Genomic DNA, 25,416 nt, shown 5'->3' with positions numbered 1-25,416 from the left:
TCCCACACATCGCATTCCCACGGCCTGCAGATATCAATCCCGTACATCGCATTCCCGAGGTCTGTAGATATCAATCCACACGCATCGCATTTCTACGAGCTGCAGATGTCAATCCCACTCATCGTATTCCCGCGGTCTGTAGATATCAATCCCACACATCGCATTTCTACGAGCTGCAGATATTAATCCCACACATCGCATTCCGACGATCTGCATATATCAATCCCACACATCGCATTCCCACGGTCTGTAGATATCAATCACACACATAGCATTCCCACGGTCTGTAGATATCAATCCCACACATCGCATTTCTACGAGCTGCAGATATCAATCCCGCACATCGCATTCCCACGAGCTGTAGATATCAATCCCTCATATCGCTTACCACGGTCTGTATATATCAATCCCACACATCGCATTCCCACGAGCTGCAGATATCAATCCCACACATCGCATTCCACGGGCTGTAGATATCAATCCCCCACATCGCATTCCCACGGTCTGTATATATCAATCCCACACATCGCATTCCCACGGTCTGTAGAAATCAATCCCACACATCGCATTCCCACGGTCTGTATATATCAATCCCCCACATCGCATTCCCACGGTCTGTATATATCAATCCCACACATCGCATTCCCACGGTCGGCAGATATCAATCCCACACATCGCACCCCCACGGTCTGTATATATCAATCCCACACATCGCATTCCCACGATCTGTAGATATCAATCCCACACATCGCATTCCCACGAGCTGCAGATATCAGTCCCATGCATCGCATTTCCACGGATACTTATCCTGCGCAAATGATTTACGAACGACACTTTTTCGAACGATCCCGCTCTCTGTAATTTGGCGTTTTTTGACAAACGCATGAGGCCTGCTCCGTCGAAAGAAATTCACGAGATCAAGATTTTTTCCTTTTTTCAAATATTCTTCATGAACGATGATTCAGTTTTAATGGTCTCCAAAGACCAATATTTACAAAATATTGAAATAGTTTACGGTTTTCGTTCCATTTCTTACAATGCAGTCAATGGTAGGTTTTCAAACCAAGTCAGCCAATCATCATTGATATTGTATGATTATAATTCAATAATATAAATACTGAATTTATATATGTATCGTAAACCATAAATTGTTATAATAATGTTCATATTACATTATAAATGTGACTCTGTGATATACATGTTAAACATACACTACAAAAATGAAATATGAATTGATGATTAAGTTTAAACATAACACATCAGACATTCATAACTGTTATTTAACCGATATCATATGAAGTTCAGACAAACCCACAGAAGTTTTAGCAAATTACTGGAAATCGACACTGAATTTAGGTTAAGACGTATTTAATTATCGCAGGAAATCCCGTAAAGCTTAAAAATACATTTCAAAGTCTCAAAGACCAAAAAATTAGCTCCATTTTAAATAAATAAATTAGCAAAGATGTATAATATGACTTTCTTCTAAAATTTAAAACAGTAGTAGCGTTCTTTGTATGCCATGAACGAACTATTTGTATTTATTCTTATTATTAAAGACATATTATTTATATTTCTTTCATTTCGCATATATATTGTGAAGATTGTTCCAGTTTAAAACAGCTTGATAATTTACAACTAGAACTGGTAAATTTTTGCTTTGAGACACCATCAAATTACAATGATCTATAATTATTATGTTAATTAATATCAGAACTATTGGTAAAAGTATCATGCTAATGTGATGAACTTCTGTAATTCACAATAACATACAAAGGATCGAGTCATACTTGCCTATTTAACTCTATTGTCAACATCTAACCAACAAATATTACAAATTCCAATTAGGCCAAATAAGATCTACATTCATAGCCAATACAACAATCTGACAAAGATCTTTTTAAGCAATTCGAAACTTATTCTGAGATTGTTAAGTAAGACCATTATACCAAGATGAGCTAGAATAATAGTCACAGTGACATTGCTGAAATTACGAAGCATATTATGAAAGTTCAAGTTCATAGAAGGGTCTTTGTCTAAACAAAATCTTGATTCTTAAATTATATGCGAGCCATTTCTCACTTTGCCTTAGTATAGTTTCTGCAATCAATTTGGATCCATATCCCGCTTTCATCATTTAGCATGTACACATAATTTACATGATACACTAAGTCATTGGTATAGCATACAATCAAAGAGTCACCAGAACCCTGGTGAACATCATGTGATATAGTCTTAACATCAGACATTAGTGTTGATATTTATAAATTGCAGTAGGTCGCATCAATAAAAATGAAACCGTTATATTGTAAAGCAAAATGTAAATTTAGATTTAATTATGATAATTATGATTCCATCTCTAGTCCTATGTGTCTTATAGGAAAAATATGCTGCAGAAAAATATTAATGTAATCATATAAGATAACCTGAAGTAAGAAGAAAAAAACACTTTGCGTACACGTTGAACTATTTATATTGAGGAAACAAACAACAACACATGTTAATAGATCACGGAATACTAAGCAGTAGAATATTGAAATTTAATATTCACTGATAACAGTGATCGGTCTTCAAGCAATTATATAGTATTTACACTCGTGTAAATATGTATACCTCCCAATACACACGAATTAGTTACATAAAAAAGACTGAATTAAAATTCATTTATTTGAAATATTCATTTCTGTTAAAATCTAAACTCATTATTTCTCGAATTACCATTTTTTCTTTGTTATTGCTTAGACAATGGGCAATGCTGTACCCTGCCTACTTTCCCCGCATTTTCTTCAAAATGACAGTAATATGCTACGCCCTAATCTTAATCATCATCATAATCAACGTCATCACCATCGTTTTTGGAACTATTATAACTCTATTTTTAGCTCTATAATCAATGGTTTAGTTAATCCTTTTTATGTGGCAAAAAGGCACAGTTGCGCCCCATATAAGCAATTTCTGCTTTATGCGTTGAGCGTCGCCGCATAAACGTGGTCACCCTGTTTATGCGTTGAAATATAAACGAAAGAAAAACACGTTTAAGCGACGATGCTGCTATGCGGCGTTACAGGCTTGAGAAAGTCTGCGCTGTTTTGGATTACTCTTCGTATACAATAGCGCAAGTGATTTGTGCGAGTATCGGTGAGCATACAAGTACAAGCTTTGTGAAATTTCACAAATACATTTGAAACCAAACTGTACAGGTTCATACCCACCTCGTTTTTCACAATATCTCTACTTCAACCCATCATGCTACTTTATAAAATTAACTAATGTGTTTTAACGAGCGTTTGGGTTTTTAACAAGATTGACACTTTTCAATGATTCGCGATACTAACATTTGAGCTTTGAATATTTTCTTTTATGTATCTGGACTTGCATCTCTTGTAAAATGTTTTTATGTGAACTACTGGAACTTGGCCATTTTTTTTTCACAAAACTGACATTTGGATTGATTTGCGAAATTCTTTAAAAGTAAAAAAAAACTGGAAAAGTATATTACGTAACATTTCATTCGAACATAGGATGTTTAAAGTGTCAATTTGATGTTTAAGGTAAACATAATATGTTATGCTTTTAATTAGATCGTATGGTTATTTTTGTTAAGAATTACTATATATGTTTCCTGTATTTGTTGTATATTCCTGCTGAATTTTATTTCAAACAGCACCTTTAAATTAATTAACCACCGAAAGAAATATGAGGCTTACTAGTTTCATTTTCGCGATTCTTATCGTCGTCGTCCCGAGCCAAGTTGCGGTCGTCGACGCCAGGGATGTATCGAAGGAACGTGTTGCTTACTTTGTCGACGTCAGAGAAGGATCTGCGTCATGTATGGAATACATTGCAGGTGCAAAATTACATTTTCTACAACTATGTCTGACGACTTAGATCATATATGATATAAATTCATTGCGGCAAATATGTTGGGAAAATTTCAAGAACAACATGAGTGAACGATAGGAATTCGCTTGTCATAATTGATTGTGGAAATTTCTCTCTTTCTTTAATAAGCGGGAATATGCTTACAGCTGGACATTTATGTGTTTTGCTTTTGGGAGTGATTGTGATTTCCTGCTGGTGCTTTTTAATTTAAGTGGTGTTCCTTTTAAGTTATACCGGTCATTAACTATGTATCATTTAAGTCTAGCCCAGGCAGACATGGACTTCGATATGTGGTATACTTTGGTTTTCATTTTCGACTACGATGCAGGAAATATTTGAGGTTTTAAACCAACGGAAGGCACCAATGTCACGCTTGGTCATTTTTTGCCACTTTTGTTTTGAGGTGTCTTTTATATTATAATTAGATAGTTCACCATTTAAATCCTAGACTGATTACTTTGTTTATTTCAAGTTGCTTTCATGTATTGTTTTTTAAAGGATGATAAATGAGTACTAGTATATTAGTAATGTGCCCTTGCTTCAGAGTTACTGTAAAGTACGTTAGCAGTAGAAAATGCATTTGTTAATGTAACGTCAATCAACATGTACATACAAGTTCTTCAATGATTATGTTACCATAATATATTTACAACTTTTTCAATTAATGGTTTCTAGATAACAGCGATATTACGCAAAATAGACTACGTTATTTTAACTCAACTACGTGCACCACCATTTTTTTGTTCGTGACTTGTCTATTTCAAGTTTGCAAATAAATCTTTTAAATAAGAATTTAAATATCTTTTTTGCTATTTTTATTTTCATTTATGGTTATAATTATTCTGATTTATCTTTAAAGGAGAGATAAAAACATAGGTTACATTACGTTTATGCATAATTATTGATTTGTTAAACAAATATGTTTTAAATATCATTCGTATGAACTTTAAACAGGCTGGAAAAAATACGTGAGAAATTTTGTTAACTATCCCTTTTATAATGAATTATTTAACCTTAAAATCAAAGCCTCTGAGATTTAGTCGCCGTGTTTTATCATTATCTTGTTTTAACTATTTATTTTTATTACATCAGTCATCCAGCGTAAGTGGTAATTATGGTTGGTATCTAATACACTGTTGCTATACATTTTAATGACACTTTGATCAAAGTTGTTGAGTATTCCAAAGACGGTTTATTTGTGCTTTAAATAGTGCTTGTTTTCCTGCCTCAATGATAAGTTTAAAAACAGGGATGGCATAATGGGTTTTGTTTTATCAATTTAAAATCAAAATAGCTTAAAGTGTCTGCAGATGAGCTGCCTAGCACGTCTACGAATACAAGTCATTTTAATAGATTGATGTCTTTGTAAAATTGTTTCTTTTGTTTACCAGACGCAATTCTTCTCGATTTCCAATGCAACTAATACGATACTCACTGCACTGAAAATGAATATAATGATGTCTTTCAGATGAAGTCAGAAATATAAAATGAACATCAAGGAAACAGACACACTAGTTACTAAATAGTTTTATGGAAATATTGAATTATTGTACGAACATCATTTAAATTAACAATACCTAACTTTAACAACGTTAACATTTGAATTTTACACACATTTTATGCTTCAGAAAGCTCTTACGTCAGGTTGACCAAAGCACTTGCAGATGCTAGTAGATTGGCATCTTTTGATTGTCATATTAAGATATTATGATCTGTTTGGGTATTCGACAATGTCAAAGTGGGGATTAAACACATATAAAACCATATACCTACCTGTAATCATAATTTACTGAATAATTGCCATGGATATGACCATCTTTAAAAATATAATATGAGTATGCAGAAGATTGATACTCATTGACTTCTTAAACGTTTTATTAATTGTGGAAAACCAATTCCTTACTTATAATTATTTGTTTAAAATTGATATTTATATTTAGAAATAATTTTTTTCATTAGATTATGTCACATTTCTTACCACGCCGTTATTTAATAAAAGTCTCTTTTTAAAGTAAATATTGCCATTACGATTGCTACAGCAATCATAGACTTCACGCTGTATTTCAAGTAAATTGACATTTAACTACTCTTAATATGAAAGTTGATGAGGTATATCTTGAGAAAGTAATTGAAAAATACTTCCCAGCATTACAATAACCAATGTAACGCGTATAAAAGTTTGATATTAAGTTTGAAATGTGATGAGGGTTACAATATTGTTTGCCACTGGTTCTTTATGAATTAATCTTTAAATAAAGGATGTTCACCAGTTTTACTACATGTGGTATAGTTTTCATCAGTTTTACACAGTAATGCATGCAAAAAAGACTTGTTTATGAATATTACCATGCATGTAAAGAACATTGTTTGTGAAGGCTCACCAGTTCTACACAACCATGCATAGCATGGAGATAGTATAGGGGTGGTCACCAGTTTTACACAGTGTGCATGTGATGAAGATTGTATTGGAATGTTCATCAGTCTTACACAGTTAAACATCCATGGCATATTCGCCAGTTTAACACAGTAATGCATGTGATGAAGATTATATTAGAATGTTCACAAGGTTTAAACATACATGTCTATGATGAAGATGGTAAAGGCATGTTCACCAGTTATGGACAGTTACGCATGTGAAGAAGATGGTATAAGCATGTTCACCAGTTTTACAAAGTAATTCATGTATTGTATATGCATGTTCACCGGTTTTGCACAGTACTGCATGTGAAGGAGATATAATAGGCATGTTCACCAGTTTTACAAAGTAATGCACGAAAAGAAATAGTAAAGGCATGTTAAGCATTTTTACACAGTAATGCATGTGATGGAGATTGTATTGGAATGTTGACAAGGTTTATAAAGTAATGCTTGTGATGAAGCTAGTATTGGAATATTCACCAATTGTACCCAGTAATTGTTTGTGATAGAGATATTATATGAATGTTAACCAGTTTTACACAGTTATGCATTTGATAGAGATATTATATGAATGTTAACCAGTTTTACACAGTTATGCATTTGATAGAGATATTATATGAATGTTAACCAGTTTTACACAGTTATGCATTTGATAGAGATATTATATGAATGTTAACCAGTTTTACACAGTTATGCATTTGATAGAGATATTATAGGAATGTTAACCAGTTTTACACAGTTATGCATTTGATAGAGATATTATATGAATGTTTACCAGTTTTACACAGTTATGCATTTGATAGAGATATTATATGAATGTTAACCAGTTTTACACAGTTATGCATTTGATAGAGACATTATATGAATGTTAACCAGTTTTACACAGTTATGCATTTAATAGAGATATTATATGAATGTTAACCAGTTTTACACAGTTATGCATTTGAGAGAGATATTATAGGAATGTTAACCAGTTTTACACAGTTATGCATTTGATAGAGATATTATAGGAATGTTAACCAGTTTTACACTGTATTGCATGTGATGAAGCTTGTACTCATAGCATCAATTATACTTTTTTTTCAAAAAGTGCAATTTTGAATAAGAAAATGTCAAAAAAAATTAAAGCGTGTTTAAAAACAGCAAAATATAAGATGTCAGTTTATGAAGTAAGAGATAAAGTATTTTGATATTGTTAAATTCTTGTGCGTCGAATATATGTTTAAAGTCCCAGTATGTTTAAGTGATGTAAATTTAATGTGTGTATATATCAAATTGACTTTCCTTAACCATTTTGTAACCCCGACGATGATAGAAACGCATCATTTGCATTTAAAAAATGCAACAAACTTAAAGTATTCTCTAATATTAGCGCGCACAACGTTATTTTAAAATTTGCATATCGCGTGACTTAATGCCAAAAAAATATAAAAAAGTATCGTGTGAACCTCGGGGTTTTATCAAATAATATTTGAGGCTTCATCATAGATATATTCGCACCGTTTTCTCGAATTATTTAATCTTAAGTGGATTTTTCGATGCCATTTACAGTAAAAGAATAATAACACTCCCTCTCAAAGTATTTAAGCTTTGGCTAACATCGCCCATAAATATTAGTAAAACATAAATTCGTTTTCGATTTTAATTTTGTGACATTAATTTTTCAGCGCAAATATTTTTTTGATATCTTATAAAGTGATGTAGGCCACCTTTTAAATGACTATGCACTTTTTAATAACACAATGTGAAATCATGCAACAAATAATTTTAAACACTAAGTTTGGGTAGAAAACACCCCTAATAGTATTGGCATTTATGAACATATGGTAAAAAAAAATAGGTGATACAATTTTAACATTGTCCAAAATAGTCTGTGCATTAGTTAATGCATGCTAATTATAAAATAATAGATCTTCATCAATACTTTAAAATGAAAATTTATTCACATCACAGGAAAATAGAATTTGTACGTGACTTTAACATCATTTAAACAGTTTGAAATGGTGGGGTTTCGAAAGAAATATCGATTCTTGAAGTAGAGTGCTGCTTTCTATATTTGTCTTTTTACTGGGCTCATATTCGTAAGAAATGAAAAGTAAAGTACAAGAAGATGTTCGAAATAAACAATACACATGCACATGCACGTGGCCTTATTGAAAAAATCAAACAGAAGAAGCATTTTCCAAATGTTTTGTTCTTAATAGCATTAACACAGAAACACTGCACCATCTGACTGCAAAAAAGTAGTGGTCATATTCGCGACCGTTAAATCAATTGGTCCAAATTTCATTTTTTTCCCAAAGAAAATGCAAAAATAACTTTCCTTGAAATTTGTCCAATTTTGAGTTGGCATTATGCCCAATTCAACCCGTCATAAAAACTGTGAACACGTATGGAAAATTAAGAAAATGCTTTCTCTTGGTTCCAGATACTCAAAATATGACAGTGCCAGCAATCGTAATTCTGGAATACTGTCGTAGACGCTCGTTAAATATTTTCTAAAGGTCCCGATTGGGTCCTGAATGCCCTCCCTATTTAAGATTTGTGCATTAAAAGGTAGCAGTCAACAGTGGATGTATGGTAAGTAGATAGAAACTGTTAATCTGACACTCCGCTTAGCGGAGCTCTTTATAACCCTTACCCCATTGACCATTATTCCGATGATAACCTTATCTTCAACCTTTACTGACCATCGATCCGATGATGACCAGCAGCCGGATGAATTGGTAAATAACCTGTAGACTTCATCCGCTGAACTTAAATCACCTATGCTCCGGTGATGATATATAACCAGTTACAGGTTTAATATTTAAACCAATGTTATATGAAATAGTGTTCAAAAGTTGGAATGATCTTAAATAATGACACAATCAAAACAAGATGCTATCAACGCTGACTTAAAAACCGTGGAAATAGTTCCGTCATCATTTTATAGAACAGGTGCAGAGGAACACTATTTATATGAATAACTACAGAAACAAGCACAGTAGTCGGAAGTGTTAAGATAATAGCCACCAAGTTTATAGAAACGTTGTAGAACATTATTAAAAAGCTATTGTATGCACGGTAATTGTTCCTCTTCGAATAAGCCTGTAAAGGGAACAGGTTCACTTTTTTGACTGTGTTACCTGCGGACGAAATTCTTTTTCATGAGTTAAAGACAACAAAAACGATATTCTTATGTATTTTGGGGGGTGAGGGGGGACGGGGGGTGGGGGTACGATCTTGCTAAATAATACGCTCTCTGAATCTTTTGAAATGCTTGTCACGACAAATCTGTTTAAATCTGTTATAGAACATTCCGATTGCCAAAATGATTCCACACCGACACAGGGTTCCGGGTGAACGTCGTTTCTATATTCATCGTCTCATGATATGGGTGGCGTAAACAATTGATTTGGGGACTGATATGTAGACTAATATTAAGACTGACTGATGTTTTGTCGTTTTGTTTTTTCTCCCTTAAAACTGGGTCTAGAAATCAAAGAGATTCATCGTGTCTTGGAATTCCCCCCCCCCTTGCAGATTATATTGACTTCAACACTGAAATGAAAAAAGAAAGCTACAGCTGCATTTGAGAAAACCTTCTATAAGCTGTTGATGGAGTATTTCGTACGTTATTCATTGCTTCAATTTTTTGTTATCCGAAAAATGTTGGATTTCATACATATTTCAAAATATTGATCATTAAATGAACAACTAATGAGATGAAGTAAATCAATAATAATATATTATATCATGTTTAAACAATAATTTTAAATCCATTTTAATTCGAAATGGTGATATTTATTGTTTTGTTTATCGACTTTAAATATCATCATCATCATAGGTAGCAGTTAACGGTTTTCGTATAAGCGCTCATGTTGCTTAAACATGTAATGAAACATGGAATTTTTCATTTTTTTTATTGAAATTAAATAAATATTTCACTATTGTGTGAAGCTAATGAGCACAAAACTTATAAACATGATATTGCAAGAAAATCCATGGAAAATGTCAGAAAGCACTCTAATGTGGAACTGTGTTACCAGAAGAAACGATTAATCAAACTCTCCACCAAACCCACTTACAAAATCCATAGGGTTTTCTCAGAGATCTTGATGGTGTGGAATTTATTCATGCTAATGTGACCCTTAATAAACCGATATATGTTTGGATGTGCATTCTAGACCTGAGCAAACGTTCGATGTATGACTTTTAATATAATCATTTAAAACAAACAATATAAGGATCTCGAGTGTGACAATATTTTAATGACTACAAATCCCTTACAATTGTTTATGAAACATCAGAGTTTTAAAAAGATCATCCATTGCAGTGTGATATAAGAAAGAAGATTCTTCGTAAAATGAAATCGGAAAGAAATGAAATGTTTATTTCTAAATTTTGTGCATGAAAGCCCAAGATTTATGCCTTTGTTTGTGATAATTTAGAATAACAAAGGTGTAAAGGTATTTCTAAAAGTATATTATAAAATGATTTTAGAGCATTATAAACAAGTATTGTATACATTCCAATATGTCAGTCATTCGAAGTCATGGCATGAAAACTGGATTACATGATATAAATAATGACTGTCTAGTGGATGACAGTGCATGTTGTCAACCTGAGGTAGATATCTTCGACCGAGGCTGGCAGTATCTTCTGTAGGTTGACTATATGTACTCGCATGCCACCTTCAAGGCAGTCAATATCTAATACATTATACCGAAAAAATACTCACATGACGTCAGAGGGTTACAATGTGACAGAGTGTGATAGTGCGGGGTAATAGTCTAAAATATTGTGTTTATTGGTGAGCAAAATGGTATGCACATGGGTTAAATATATCTTATTTTGGACTAAACTTATCATTTAATATATTGTTTTAGTTACAATAAAATACTTTCTTAGAGAAGGAGCTGTTAAATATCCGGATTTTATGCAGGCTTTTGCTTTTTAGATAAGTAAACTTCATATTTCAATGATCGGTTGAAAGTACGTTGTAAATGTTTGCTCTTTGGACTTCTTCAATAAAAGTAAACTTGTATTCCTATGAATATTTTTCGACAAATAAAGGCTGATGATTGATCAAACAGGTATAATAACTGCATCATTGGGATCTTAACTTTAATGTCTTAATGATCATGAAAGCAATGTTAGTTCATGTAGTTAAAAATCTATTTAAAAAATACGTAACCAGAGTTTTGTGTCTGTTCAAAACATATTTATATATAACTAAACAAACCCTGATCGTAAGAGCATTTATCGCAAATCAAACACTTAAGTCATATAGATTGATTGAACTTTCTTAACTACTACTTTAGAGCTCAGATCTTTTTTAATGCGAGTGTATCATATCATATTGATTTCTTTCGATATTTGTCATGATCTCTGTTAATGTCCTATTGCCAAGTGATATGTACATGTGTTGATTTGTTTTGAGTAGATTTTCATGAACAATTTAATATGTAATTAAAATCGGTTGGGACATAATTTCACAAATGAAACATTCCACTTGTTTAGATTGGTTTGAACTATTTAAGGGCATTCTAAATGCCCAGGGTTTTATGCGCGTTGCAAAATATCATATCGATTTCTCTTAATCAATGACTATTTTCTCGTGATCTCTGTATGCTTTCATTAGTGCCAAATGCTATATAAATTATTACTGATTTGTTTGTATTAAACTTCCTTTAAAAATAAATTGAAATAAGTTGAGATCTCCGTTCATTGCTATGTATTGTATTATTTGTTAATGCTCAAGGGAATTTTATGCAGGTATTTCATTTCTGCAAATAATGTATTCTTGATTTCTTCTGAGACTTTATATTAATGATTATGTTCACTTGTCTGAGTTTATTAGTGCCAAATGTTCTGCGTATGCGTTGACTTGAATTGATATAGTACATTTTTTACCAAAACAATATAGGATTAGAGTTGAAAAAATTAAGGTTGTAATACTATATCACAATTTCAACATCATGTTTTAAAACATAGTTTATTCGTTCAGGGTGCTATCTTAGTGAAATCCATATTTTGGTTTTACTTTGTTAACCCCACTTTGTTAACCCCGCTTTGTTAACCCCACTTTGTTAACCCCACTTTGTTAACCCCACTTTGTTAACCCCGCTTTGTTAACCCCACTTTGTTAACCCCACTTTGTTAACCCCGCTTTGTTAACCCCACTTTGTTAACCCCGCTTTGTTAACCCCGCTTTTCTAACCCCGCTTTGTTAACCCCACTTTGTTAACCCCGCTTTATTAACCCCGCTTTGTTAACCCCACTTTGTTAACCCCGCTTTGTTAACCCCACTTTGCATCTACAACGGAGTGAGCAAATGTAGCAATAAATTGAAGAGTTTTGAACATTGAATATACTTGATGCATGAAGATGTTTGCCTTTATGCTTTGGTGATCCTGGTCACAATATTTACAGTATTTTTGTGTTTTAATAGTAAACTAAATCATACAAAATGTAACGATAACCTCTCATACAAAGAAAAAAATGTTAAGATATTCCCATCAAATCATTGACATATTGTCACAGGTCGGTATCCCGCCGGTTTCATTGACATATTGTCACAGGTCGGGGTATCCCGCCGGTTTCATTGACATATTGTCACAGGTCGGGGTATCCCGCCGGTTTCATTGACATATTGTCACAGGTCGGGGTATCCCGCCGGTTTCGATGACATATTGCCACAGGTCGGTATCCCGCCGGTTTCATTGACATATAGTCACAGGTCGGGGTATCCCGCCGGTTTCGATGACATATTGTCACAGGTCGGGGTATCCCGCCGGTTTCGATGACATATTGTCACAGGTCGGGGTATCCCGCCGGTTTCGATGACATATTGTCACAGGTCGGTATCCCGCCGGTTTTGATGACATATTGTCACAGGTCGGTATCCCGCCGGTTTCGATGACATATTGTCACAAGTCGGTATCCCGCCGGTTTCGATGACATATTGTCACAAGTCGGTATCCCGCCGGTTTCGATGACATATTGTCACAGGTCGGTATCCCGCCGGTTTCGATGACATATTGTCACAGGTCGGTATCCCGCCGGTTTCGATGAACTTGAAGCCGAGATCTACTGGACTTATTTTTGTAGTTTTCATATAGATATTATAAATGTTCAGGGGTGCTTTAATGCCGTATTACTTGTAGTCAGTGAAACATTTATTCTGGCATGTCACTTCTAACTTACCATTTCAAATCTGGCTACATTAATGTCAAATGCTATGTATATATGTGCTGATTTGTTATGAGTCTTTTTCTAACATGTTGAATGTGATTAACTAAAAAAGACAAACTATCTCAGGTTGTGAGATAATATCAAATCAAACGTCTAAGTATTTTAGATTTATTAATTGTTAAATGTCCCATTATGTTTTAGGGAAGAAATAATATTTTTATGTATATTTAAAAACATTATATTCACCATTTTGACATTTTTGCCCCCCACAATGCATTGATCGCAATTACAGATGCATCAAAACCGAAAATATAATGTGAATTTAGCGTGCAAAAAGTCATTACGGCATTTGCTTATCATGTGACTTTCTGAATACCTAAAATTGTGTGTGCTTTATATACAATTAATTTACATTTTATTCAAAACGTTTTGGATTTAAATATATTTTTAAACAAAATGACTTATCGTACAATGCTAGTTTTATTAATTAATTCCCTTGAAAGCTAATTTGTATTCCACCGATGAAGGTAATAAGACAATTAGTATTGACACAGTGCTCGCTTATGTTTTGGACCAAAATTAGTTTTCCAGGTAATGCATCTGAAAACACTTATTTTATCATTATTTTCTGTTTGATATTGAAATTGCAGGAAAAGTACATTTATAGTATAAATCTTAGTTTTAACACTCCTTACAATTTGCCAAACTTTATTTCGTCATACACAGAACAGCGTATTTAACAAAAACATGAACGAGTACCCATCTGCAATTTTTCACTAAACAATGATGATATGTTTTCATTTGAAAATACAGTACATACATTACCTTTATTTTAGAAACAGCATCCAAATATCTATATGTGAAATTTCATTTGAAAATGTTCAGTATTTTTCTTGTTATTTCCTCATTTCGGCAACTGCTAAAGTACTGTTTGCCAAGCGCTATGCTCCGCCCACTTATATACCTCATTTGCATATAGTGAGTCAATGGTCCAGTTTGGATTTTCGTTGGGATTCCTCAAACACTTATTTTTACTTAAGCTGCGTGTGGACTTCGGGAATTTATCCAACAGTATATGAGGATCTATCATAGTTATATAATCACTTTTATTTTTTTTCTCTTATTATTTAATTTTAAGTGGCACTGAGGCTTCAGAGATCTTATTCGGTAGCTCTTGCGTATAGTAAGACTGTTGCCTCAAGGTTTCAACGCATTTCATGCAAAGGTGTAAATTCGGGATGTTTGATTTAGATATTCAAAACGGATATCAACCAAATAAACTTTTATAAATCGATATATTTATCATAACTTCCAGCATCTAACATCATATATTGATATAGTTTCACGGCTACATTGTTTCACGTGTGACGTGTAGGATAACTGAGATACACGTTTGTCACAAACTTTTGAACACACTCCGTCATGATTTCCCTTTTCATGTTCACAATATTATGGTGAAATGCCTCGATTCGTATCTGGCCATCCACCCTATTGGCAATATCGTTCTGAAACATTTTATATATGTTTTCGAATAGTCGGATTATAGTCGGAAGGTTTCTGTCCATCGCTCCCATGATGACATTATGGCACATGATGTCCTAAAACACATTGAATATCGCTATAAGCAATATTTGTATTTGGGGAAATTGTTTATCATGTGTTTACGTGAATCATTTTTGGGGGCACTGAAATAAGGTTTGGTTGGCTGTTAGTCGATAGGAATAGGATTGGCCCAATCTCTTAATAGTCACATACACTCACCAATGTTTCTATACGTCCATTTTTTTTGAATTTCATTTTATAGAAACTACTTAATGTATCGTATTGAAATTTGAAACTAAAGCGTAATGCTTAGTACTTTATCGATTTTTATAAAGAAAATACCGCTCTACCGTCGAGGTTAACTATGCGAGACGATACGAGCGATTTTTTGGCACGGAAATCACGTTGAATTCATTTAAACACAACATATTTTGATTTTCTAACACGAAAAACAGAAAATAGGGCTAGAATGACCACTGAAGAGCGGGCAAGGTCCGTCGGCATGATTGATGCAGGTACCCCGATTCGACAGGTATGACTAATTTTGTAAATTGATAACGAAATTTGAGTATCCGTCACATGTCGTGAAATTTAAAAAACCGGAAGTGATGCTGACATGCGCCGAAATTCGAAACGCAGAGTAACAGTGAAGATGAAGTAGGCTCACACAACCGGCCAATTAGCCCAAGGACCGCCTGCAACCGTCTCGGTGCCGTCGGTATTTGCGCCCGTCGACCACGATAGGTTCATGTCCTTACTGCTAGGCACAGAGCAGCACGGTTAGAATGGGCGAGACGTAATGGACGGTTAACTAGAGCTGACGAGGTTAATGCTAGAGAGGACAGTTAGGGCTTTGCCCCAACTTTGGCGTGATATTTATCGGATGTGGTACGTTTATTTCACAGAACTTCATGCACAAATAAAGAGGTCAAGGTGCCATGCAGTAAATGTTGCGAATGGTTGACATACAAGCTACTCAATTTCACACTTTCTACTGGACAGTACTTTTCGACTTTTAATTTTATGGGTGACTAACATTATCATTTCAAATGAATTATTATTCTAATGAAATGATTTCTTTTATTAAATTGTTTGCAATAAAATACGTTAAACGTTTTTAAAAAAAATGAGATATTTTTTATTTCATTCTCATATTTAGAGTGACACTTTTATTCAAAATCAAAACATACATATATTTTTCGACTGATAAACCTTAAACTACTTACTAAATAATACATTTATGGACAATTTTAACTACTGATAACAATATTGTAACCGTGAAACTAATAGCAGAAAGCGCAAAATAAAATAAAATATTAAATGATTTGTGAGTGCTAAAATATTTAAAGGGACTGTACACCAGATCGGCACCAATTTTTTTTTCTGTAACAAATCTTGGGACAATTATTTTATGAAATGTTTTACTCTTTGCTATTATAATTGTAAAAAACATGCCAAAATGTAAAAAAAATCATCGAGTCGGAGACCGGGTTCGAACCGGTGTCACCAAAATTGCAGTACAGCGTTGTATCCACTGTGCTACAAAGGCTTACACTGAGAAGTTGGAATATTAAAGCTATATACCTTACTTGGTCATATCCCGTGATAACATCGACAAGCCAATCACGCATAAGAAATGAATTCTACTAGGTAGACATACCTAGTAATCTTTTTTAATGGAAAAATACGAAAAAACTGGGAAAAAAATCATTGTAAACTATGTGGTACTTGAGCTTGTAAGTTTCAATGCATTGTACACATCGATACCAAGTTTTCGACATTTTTCTCTTTTTTTTCGCTGTTTCATCATATGGAGTACAGCCCCTTTAATATAGTCTATCATAGTCTCATAAGGTAGAGAAAGCGTGTTTTATGCTTCTTTCTTTCAAATTAAACTCGGTCTCCTTCATAAGAACCATTGTTTTTGACATTTATTCATCCTTTTTGGGATATTAAAATAATATTATTAATTGTGTTTAATCTTATCTGGGAGTAAGAGTGCATCTTTAAATAAAACACATAGCGAACGTTTAGAAATGTTGTGTTTATGTTCATTTCAAAAACTTGAATGTACTAAAGTAAAGTAAGTAATACTCAACATGTTGCTTATCTCTATGAGCACAACCGTACCTCTTGTGTACTGTATATCGCTTATATCGCCTGAATATGCTTGTGTTCAATGGATGTATTTATCGCAATTTGCACATTATATAACTTCATGACATTTACATGTGACATGAACAATGGTGTGCAGGCAATGTCATTTACATGTGACATGAACATTGGTGTGCAGGCTTTTACATTGCTCATGTAACAATTATTTGTACACATCTTATCATACATCCTTTTTTTCTTTATTTTTTCTAGTCCATAATATCATCATTGAAAACAAATCATTAAGATGTATTAATAGTTATTTAAATGAATCTACATAAATCACATATAAAGCTTTACAAAATATTCTTGAAAAGTTCAGTTCATATTTTTCACCTCTTTAACTCTCTTCACACAATTACAGGACTGACCTGTGTTGCTTATAATGACTATGACCCAATTATCTGCTTTTCATTGATCCTCACTTATTTGGGGTTAATTCCTCCTGTCATTCACAAACCAGTAATTCCTCCTGTCATTCACAAACCAGTAATTCCTCCTGTCATTCACAAACCAGTAATTCCTCCTGTCATTCACAAACCAGTAATTCCTCCTGTCATTCACAAACCAGTAGTTCCTCCTGTCATTCACAAACCAGTAGTTCCTCCTGTCATTCACAAACCAGTAATTCCTCCTGTCATTCACAAACCAGTAGTGTAAAAGAAGAAACTGAAGTAAAACAAACACAAAATTCAAATAGGATATTGTAAAGATGCTATCTAGAAAGTCCGTAGATAAATATAATAAGCTCTGTTTTCGTTTTGAAACGCTTCAATTTACCATATTTAATAGTATGACATACAATGTTGCAATGAATAATATTTATGTTGAATAAACTATAATTGAATTAAGAAAGTCTAAAAAAAACAATTTTAAAAGATTTTTTCTTTAAGAATATAGACAAACAAATTTCAAAGATTGTGTCTTTAAGAATATAGACGAGCTAATTCCATTATACAAAGTTTTAATGTGGACTTCCCATGTTCATTAATCAAATCAGATGTGTATTGTCGGACTGTTCGACTTTAGTGATCCAGACATTCGGTTAATCTTTCTTTAAACCGAAGAAATTTTATTTCTGATCTGACTTTCACTAGTTACATTTTTATTGTTTGTTCCCGTGGCTGTTCTATTACACTCTTCATATCTTGATCGATCATGTGATCCAAAGAACAACATTCTTAGTTCCCGCCTAAAATAGGCACCGGTAACACTGTATAAAAAGAAGTTAATGCAATAGTTCATGTAAAATATGGTTCGTGTAATAAGAAGCACGCCCCTCCAGTATTGGAAAGATTGAATGTCCTCAAGTTCCATGTCGCTCGATTTTGAATTCATATAGGTTTCTATATATTGCTTGACCCAAATCACAAAATACGGCAGGTTAAAGGCTATGAAGAAAAATGAAATTGCCAACAGGATAAGGGTAAATTCGAGTCGAATGTGGCATTCTGTGTTGATAAAATTGTATCTTAAGCTTCTTTGCCGTTTTAAGAGTTTCCTGATGATTAAAATGTTAAGGGTAGTTATAATTAAGAACGGCACCATTGCAATGAGAATAGCGTACGCAATATCTAAAACGAACGACTCGGAAGCGAATTCAGAGTTCCTTGCACATGTTTGTTTTCCCCTAAAATTTTGAACATCACTCATTATTGGTTTATACAGTGCAACTAATCCCGAAACAAAACAAATTCCACAGATTATCCGCGATGTATCCTTTAAAGAACCTAAATTTCTTCGTCGCATTGGCATGCAAACTCCAATAAATCTCTCACAAGTAAAGGCTACAATTAACCACGATGAAATTAATCTGAAAGTGTAATGAATGTAATTCCAAGTTTGGCATACTCCGCGAAATTCAAAGAAGGATATCTCAAATTCCGGAAATATAACTGAGACTCCTCTCCTTAACCATTCACAAAACACATAAAACACCAACGTGCAGAGATCTGCTGTAGATAAGGCGGCAAGATATCTACTAGCAGACATGCTTCGTAGGTTCTTCGACAGAAAAACTCTTAGGGAGAGAGAGTTACCAAAAAGCCCTATGAGGATTATGCATGGCGTCACATACGCGTAAAACTTCTCGCCAAATTCTTCCATTGGTTGAGACCTTGTTATCACTGGCGTTGTACTGAATATTGACCCAAACGTAAGATAAGTACAGTTTGTGCTTTCGTATGTATAGTAATCACACTCTTCATATTCCATTTTCAACCATGGTGGGGTGCCTTTTTCTTGAGATTTTTATTTGTACCTGAAGAAAACAAAACACTGAGATTATTTCACAAGCTTATATATCCGACAAATGTACGCCATTTCTAAATCTCTATATATTTTACATTTGCTACTTCAATCGGATACCATTTAGAGTGAATGCTCATATGTCGAGAGGCGGAAACAGTTGCTTCTAATTTTATTTCATGTCTTGACTAGTTAAACTAAATAATAAATATTAAAAAAAATAACGGCGTTCACGAGCTATAATTACGTAACTCATGGTAATTACCCATCTGCATTCGTTAAAGAGGAAGGTATTTCAATAAAGGAGATAGTTAAACAAAAGTAAACCAAGGCAAAAATGACAGAGGTTCAATATAAACCATTTTTTGGAACTTCTCGACAAAACCATCGAAAACAACCACGTTTTTGTGCCTGTTCATCACTTACTACGCGACCTTCTTGCACCGTGAATAATTTTGACATTGTAAACCGTCCATATACATCCGAGGTCGTTGTCAACGGAATAAAGCCGATGAGTTCCGATCATAAAGCTATGGGCATTCTCATTATAGACTAATAAGTAAATGGAAATTGGTAACTTATATAATGTTAGAGTCAATTGACCAATTTCAACGCGAAATAAAGATTTTTCAGTGTGTCACGACCCCCCACACAATATGTGAGAAGAAAGTTCAACCTTTGTACTAAGAAGTTAACAACGTTTGAAAAAAAGGAACGTCCTTTTACAAGAAAACAATGTTGAAAGTAACCACTGTGTTTTTCGATAAAACTACCCCATCAGGTTTAGGAGCACGATCGATACAGTGTTTTGAAAACAAACGAAAAAGCTCAGGTAGCTGCATCGTGTTCGGCAATTCATTTAAATCACAAACCATTAAGCTAATACACCCAATAGCGATCAGAAGAAGCCAGTGGTCTGAAACAATACTTTGGCTTACTGCCATGCGTTAAAAAAGGGGAAAATTCATGTAACACTGTGTTGTTACTTCCGAATTGGTGTATTTGGAGTTTGCCCTTCTCATCAATCCGACCCTTATGTAAGTTTAGGATCAAGCGTCCTAATTGCATCCAATAAATGTTGTTTGAGCCAAAAATTAACAAAGTCTGTCTACGAACAAACTCATTTCAATACATTGATATTTGGCAAAGGAAGCAAAGCTAGAAAGTAACGTTTCCTTTATTTGCCGTAACCTATTTTACTTGCTCCGCTAGACTAAAACATACCCTAGCAATGAAAACAAATATCAAAATCACTTTCAGATATAATGATTATGGTAACTATTATGTAATTCCATGCTTTGTATGCCAACCGGTATCCTAGAAAGAATAATGTGTGTGAAGTTGGCTCAGCCATCGGCAATCGAGTTGCAATGTCCAGCTGGATAGAATTCTAGCTCGACATTCGATATTATATAGCAAATCTTCAATGTCGACCTGGGACGTCGAGCTGGACGGAATTCTAGCCTGACATTCGATATTATATATTAAATATTCAATGTCGTGATGAATTGTCGAGCTGGACGGAATTCTAGCTCGACATTCGATATTGTATAGCAGATATTTAATGTCGATCTGAAACGTCGAGCTGGACGTAATTCTAGCTCGACATTCGATATTAAATAGGAAATATTCAATGTCGTGATGAATTGTCGAGCTGGACGGAATTCTAGCTCGACATTCGATATCATATAGCAAATCTTCAATGTCGAGCTGCAATGTCGAGCTGGACGGAATTCTAGCTCGACATTCGATATTATATAGCTAATCTTCAATGTCGACCTGGGACGTCGAGCTGGACGGAATTCTAGCTCGACATTCGATATTATATAGCAAATCTTCAATGTCGAGCTGCAATGTCGAGCTGGACGGAATTCTAGATCGACATTCGATATTATATAGCAAATCTTCAATGTCAAGCTACAATGTCGAGCTGGACAAAATTCTAGCTCGCCATTCGAAATAATATAGCAGATATTTAATGTCGACCTGGAACGTCGAGCTGGACGGAATTCTAACTTGACATTCGATATTATATAGCAAATCTTCAATGTCCAGCTGCAATGTCGAGCTGGACGGAATTCCAGCTCGACATTCAATATTATATAGGAAATATACAATGTCGTGATGTATTGTCGAGCTGGACGGAATTCTAGATCGACATTCGATATTATATAGCAAATCTTCAATGTCGAGCTGCAATGTCGAGCTGGACGGAATTCTAGCTCGACATTCGATATTATATAGCAAATCTTCTATGTCGACCTGGGACGTCGATCTGGACGGAATTCTAGTTCGAGATTAGATATTATATAGGAAATATTTTATGTCGTGATGAATTGTCGAGCTGGACGGAATTCTAGCTCGCCATTCTATATTATATAGCAAATCTTCAATGTCGAGCTGCAATGTCGAGCTGGACAAAATTCTAGCTCGCCATTCGATATTTTATAGCACTTATTTAATGTCGACCTGGAACGTCGAGCTGAACGGAATTCTAGCTCGACATTCGATATGATATTGCAAATCTTCAATGTCGAGCTGCAATGTCGAGCTGAACTGAATTCAAGCTCGACATTCGATATTATATAACAAATATTCAATGTCGAGCTGCAATGTCGAGCTGGACAAAATTCTTGCTTGACATTCAATTTTATAAAGCAGATATTTAATGTCGACCTGGAACGTCGACCTGGACAAAGTTCTAGGTCGACATTTGATATTATATAGAAGATTTCAATGTCGACCTGGAATTTCGAACTAGACGGAATTCTAGCTCGACATTCGATATTATATAGCAAATCTTCAATGTCGAGCTGCAATGTCGAGCTGGACGGATTTCTAGCTCGACATTCGATATAGTCTCAAAAATATTCAATGTCGTAATGAATTGTCGAGCTGGACGGAATTCTAGCTCGCCATTCGATATTATATAGGAAATCTTCAATGTCGAGCTGCAATGTCGAGCTGAACGGAATTCTAGCTCGACATTCGATATCATATAGCAAATCTTCAATGTCGTGATGAATTGTCGAGCTGGACGGAATTCTAGCTCGACATTCGATATTATATAGCAAATCTTCAATGTCGAGCTGCAATGTCGAGCTGGACGTATTTCTAGCTCGACATTCGATTTTATAAAGCAGATATTTCATGGCGACCTGGAACGTCGAGCTGGACTGACTTTTAGCTCGACATTCGATATCATATAGCAAATCTTCAATGTCGTGATGAATAGTCGAGCTGGACGGAATTCTAGCTCGACATTCGATATTATATAGCAAATCTTCAATGTCGAGCTGCAATGTCGAGCTGGACGTATTTCTAGCTTGACATTCGATATTATTTAGCAAATCTTCAATGTCGAGCTGCAATGTCGAGCTGGACAAAATTCAAGCTCGACATTCGATATTATATAGCAGATATTTAATGTCGACCTGGAACGTCAAGCTGGACAAAATTCTAGCTCGCCATTCGATATTATATAGGAAATCTTCAATGTCGAGCTGCAATGTCAAGCTGAACGGAATTCTAGCTCGACATTCGATATTATAAAGCAAATTTTCAATGTCGAGATTCAATGTCGAGCTGGACGGAATTCTAACTTGACAATCGATATTATATAGCAGATATTCAATGTCGTTATGAATTGTCGAGCTGGACGGAATTCTAGCTCGAAATAAGATAGTATAAAGCAAATCTTCATTGTTTAGCTGCAATGTTGAGCTGGACGGAAACTTTCATGCCGTGGCTTAATTTTGGCGTGGAAGGTTAACATATCTTTTTCATCAATCATAGTATAATGAATAATGTTTAAATTCAGGGAAAGGAACTTAATCTAAAAGTAGTAAAATGAAGTTGACAGTGCTTTAATGTTTAAATTTAGAATATGTTGTTTTTTATTTTGTTTTCTGTATGAAATGAAAATAAGGATGACAAATGTGAACAGGTGTATTTGCCCTGCCCCCCCCCCCCCTTCCCCCTTCCGTTAAATCGATAGTGTATATATATGACTACTTACCCTGAATCTTATGACATACAAGCCTACCCCCAGGCCATTATTCTACAACTATTTTTTCAATAGCATGTAAATACCGTTGTTAGTTCTTGTAAAAGTGCTTTGGGATAGGTCTCAATGTTGTACCATGGAGGGTCACGTGATCTAAATGGACCAGCAAACATTAATTTTGGAAAACAAATCTTTTAAACATGCTTAATAAAAAAAACTTTATAAAAATGATTATCTTGTACCGTTACAAACTTATAATACACATTTGGCACATTTAATGAATATTTAATAACTCGTCCTAAAACTTGTAGGCTACGGGTTTTTTAAACCTTGATGTACGATTTTTAGGACCCGATTATAATAATAATAATAATAATAATAATAATATCTTTATTTTAAGAAGGTGACATATTAAGATCATGTACAAAACTACAGAATCTTATTTTCGATATGGCCCTCTGAAACAGAATGAAAATATGGCAAATAATCATAAGACAAACATGAAGACGATGCTAACAACGATGACGATGATGATGATGATTATAAGTATGCTGTTGATGCTGACGATAATGATGCATATGATGACATGATGATGATGTTGAATCAATATTAGACAGATACTCTCAGTTAAATATAATTATGAATAAAACATCACAATTTGTATAATCACAAGTTTCCTATGAGGTACTGTTTGACCTTTATTTTATACGTATTAAAGTTTTTTGATTCTCGTATTTCCAAAGGTATATTATTCCAAACAATTCTGCTGTAATATGTAAACGATGCTTTCATATAATTAGTACGAGGTCTAGTTTGTAAAACAATATCTTTGTGTGCCATTGATCTTAGCATATATACATTATTGTCTGAAACTGTTACTAATTCTGACATATATGATGGAGCCATGCTATTCAACGTCTTGTCAACTAATACTGCTGCGTGGTATTTACATCTATCCGAGAAGTTTAGCCATTTTAGTTCTTTAAATAGATTTGTTGATGAATCTCGTTTAGATTTACCAAGTATGATTTTTGCAATTCGTTTTTGTAAGTTATTTATTTTATTCACATATGAATTGGTTCCCTTGCCCCAGACCAAGCAGCCGTAATCACAATTTGGCAGAATATATGCATTGTAAAACATTCGTTTTGTATCAGGTGTGAGGAAATATATTATATTTTTTAGAAGTGCAATTTTCTTATTCAGATTTTTACAAACATAATCGATTTGCACATGCCGGTTTAGTGTATTATCTATATACAACCCTAATAACTTTTGCACAACAACATTAACTATTTAAACATCATTAATACAAAGTTCAAGATTCCCAGTGTTTTTTAATTTATTTGCAGACCCTATTAACATGCATTTAGTCTTGGAAGGATGCAATGACATATTATTTAGTTGACACCACTTATTAACATAATCTAAATGATGTTGTAATTTATTTTGAATATCCGTCAACTGATATCCAGATTCATAAAGTGTTGAGTCATCTGCATATAGATCTATATTTAATGTTGGATGCATAACTGCAATATCATTTATGTATAAAATAAAAAGCAAGGGTCCCAGTATGGAACCCTGGGGTACCCCAGATGTAACAGTGAGTTTTTGCGATTTAATTTTGCCAATCTTTACAATTTGGTTTCTATTTTCAAGATATGATTTAAACAAATTCAATGCTATTTCAGAAAAATGATACAGTTTCAATTTATAAAGAAGAATTTCATGATCAACTAAATCGAAAGCTTTTCTCAAATCCAAAAATATCGCACCAACTAGTTTACCACTGTCAACATCTTTAAGCCAAGTATCTATAAGTCTTATTAGAGCAGTGTTACATGAATGGTGTTTTCTAAATCCAGATTGTGTTTTGTGTATGACATCGGTTTTCTCAAAGTACAACTGTACCTGTGTCGCTATATGCCTTTCAAAGATTTTTGATATAGTTGGGAGTATTGAAATGGGGCGGTAATTATTGGGGT

General features: G+C 34.1%; 1 protein-coding gene across 1 annotated transcript; it reads right to left on the bottom strand.

The window, feature by feature from the left end:
- Positions 1-17,610: 17,610 nt before the first annotated feature.
- Positions 17,611-19,281, bottom strand: LOC128226013 (type-1 angiotensin II receptor-like). The gene is made up of 2 exons (XM_052935913.1): positions 18,277-19,281; positions 17,611-17,844 (listed from the first exon to the last, which is right to left on the bottom strand). The coding sequence occupies exons 1-2, from the start codon at positions 19,279-19,281 to the stop codon at positions 17,611-17,613; spliced, it is 1,239 nt and encodes a 412-aa protein (XP_052791873.1).
- Positions 19,282-25,416: the final 6,135 nt, after the last annotated feature.

Source organism: Mya arenaria, chromosome 3 (genome assembly GCF_026914265.1).
Source record: "Mya arenaria isolate MELC-2E11 chromosome 3, ASM2691426v1".
NCBI lineage: Eukaryota > Metazoa > Mollusca > Bivalvia > Myida > Myidae > Mya > Mya arenaria.
Note: the sequence above shows the minus strand (reverse complement) of the source record. Positions and strands in the feature narration are given on the sequence as shown.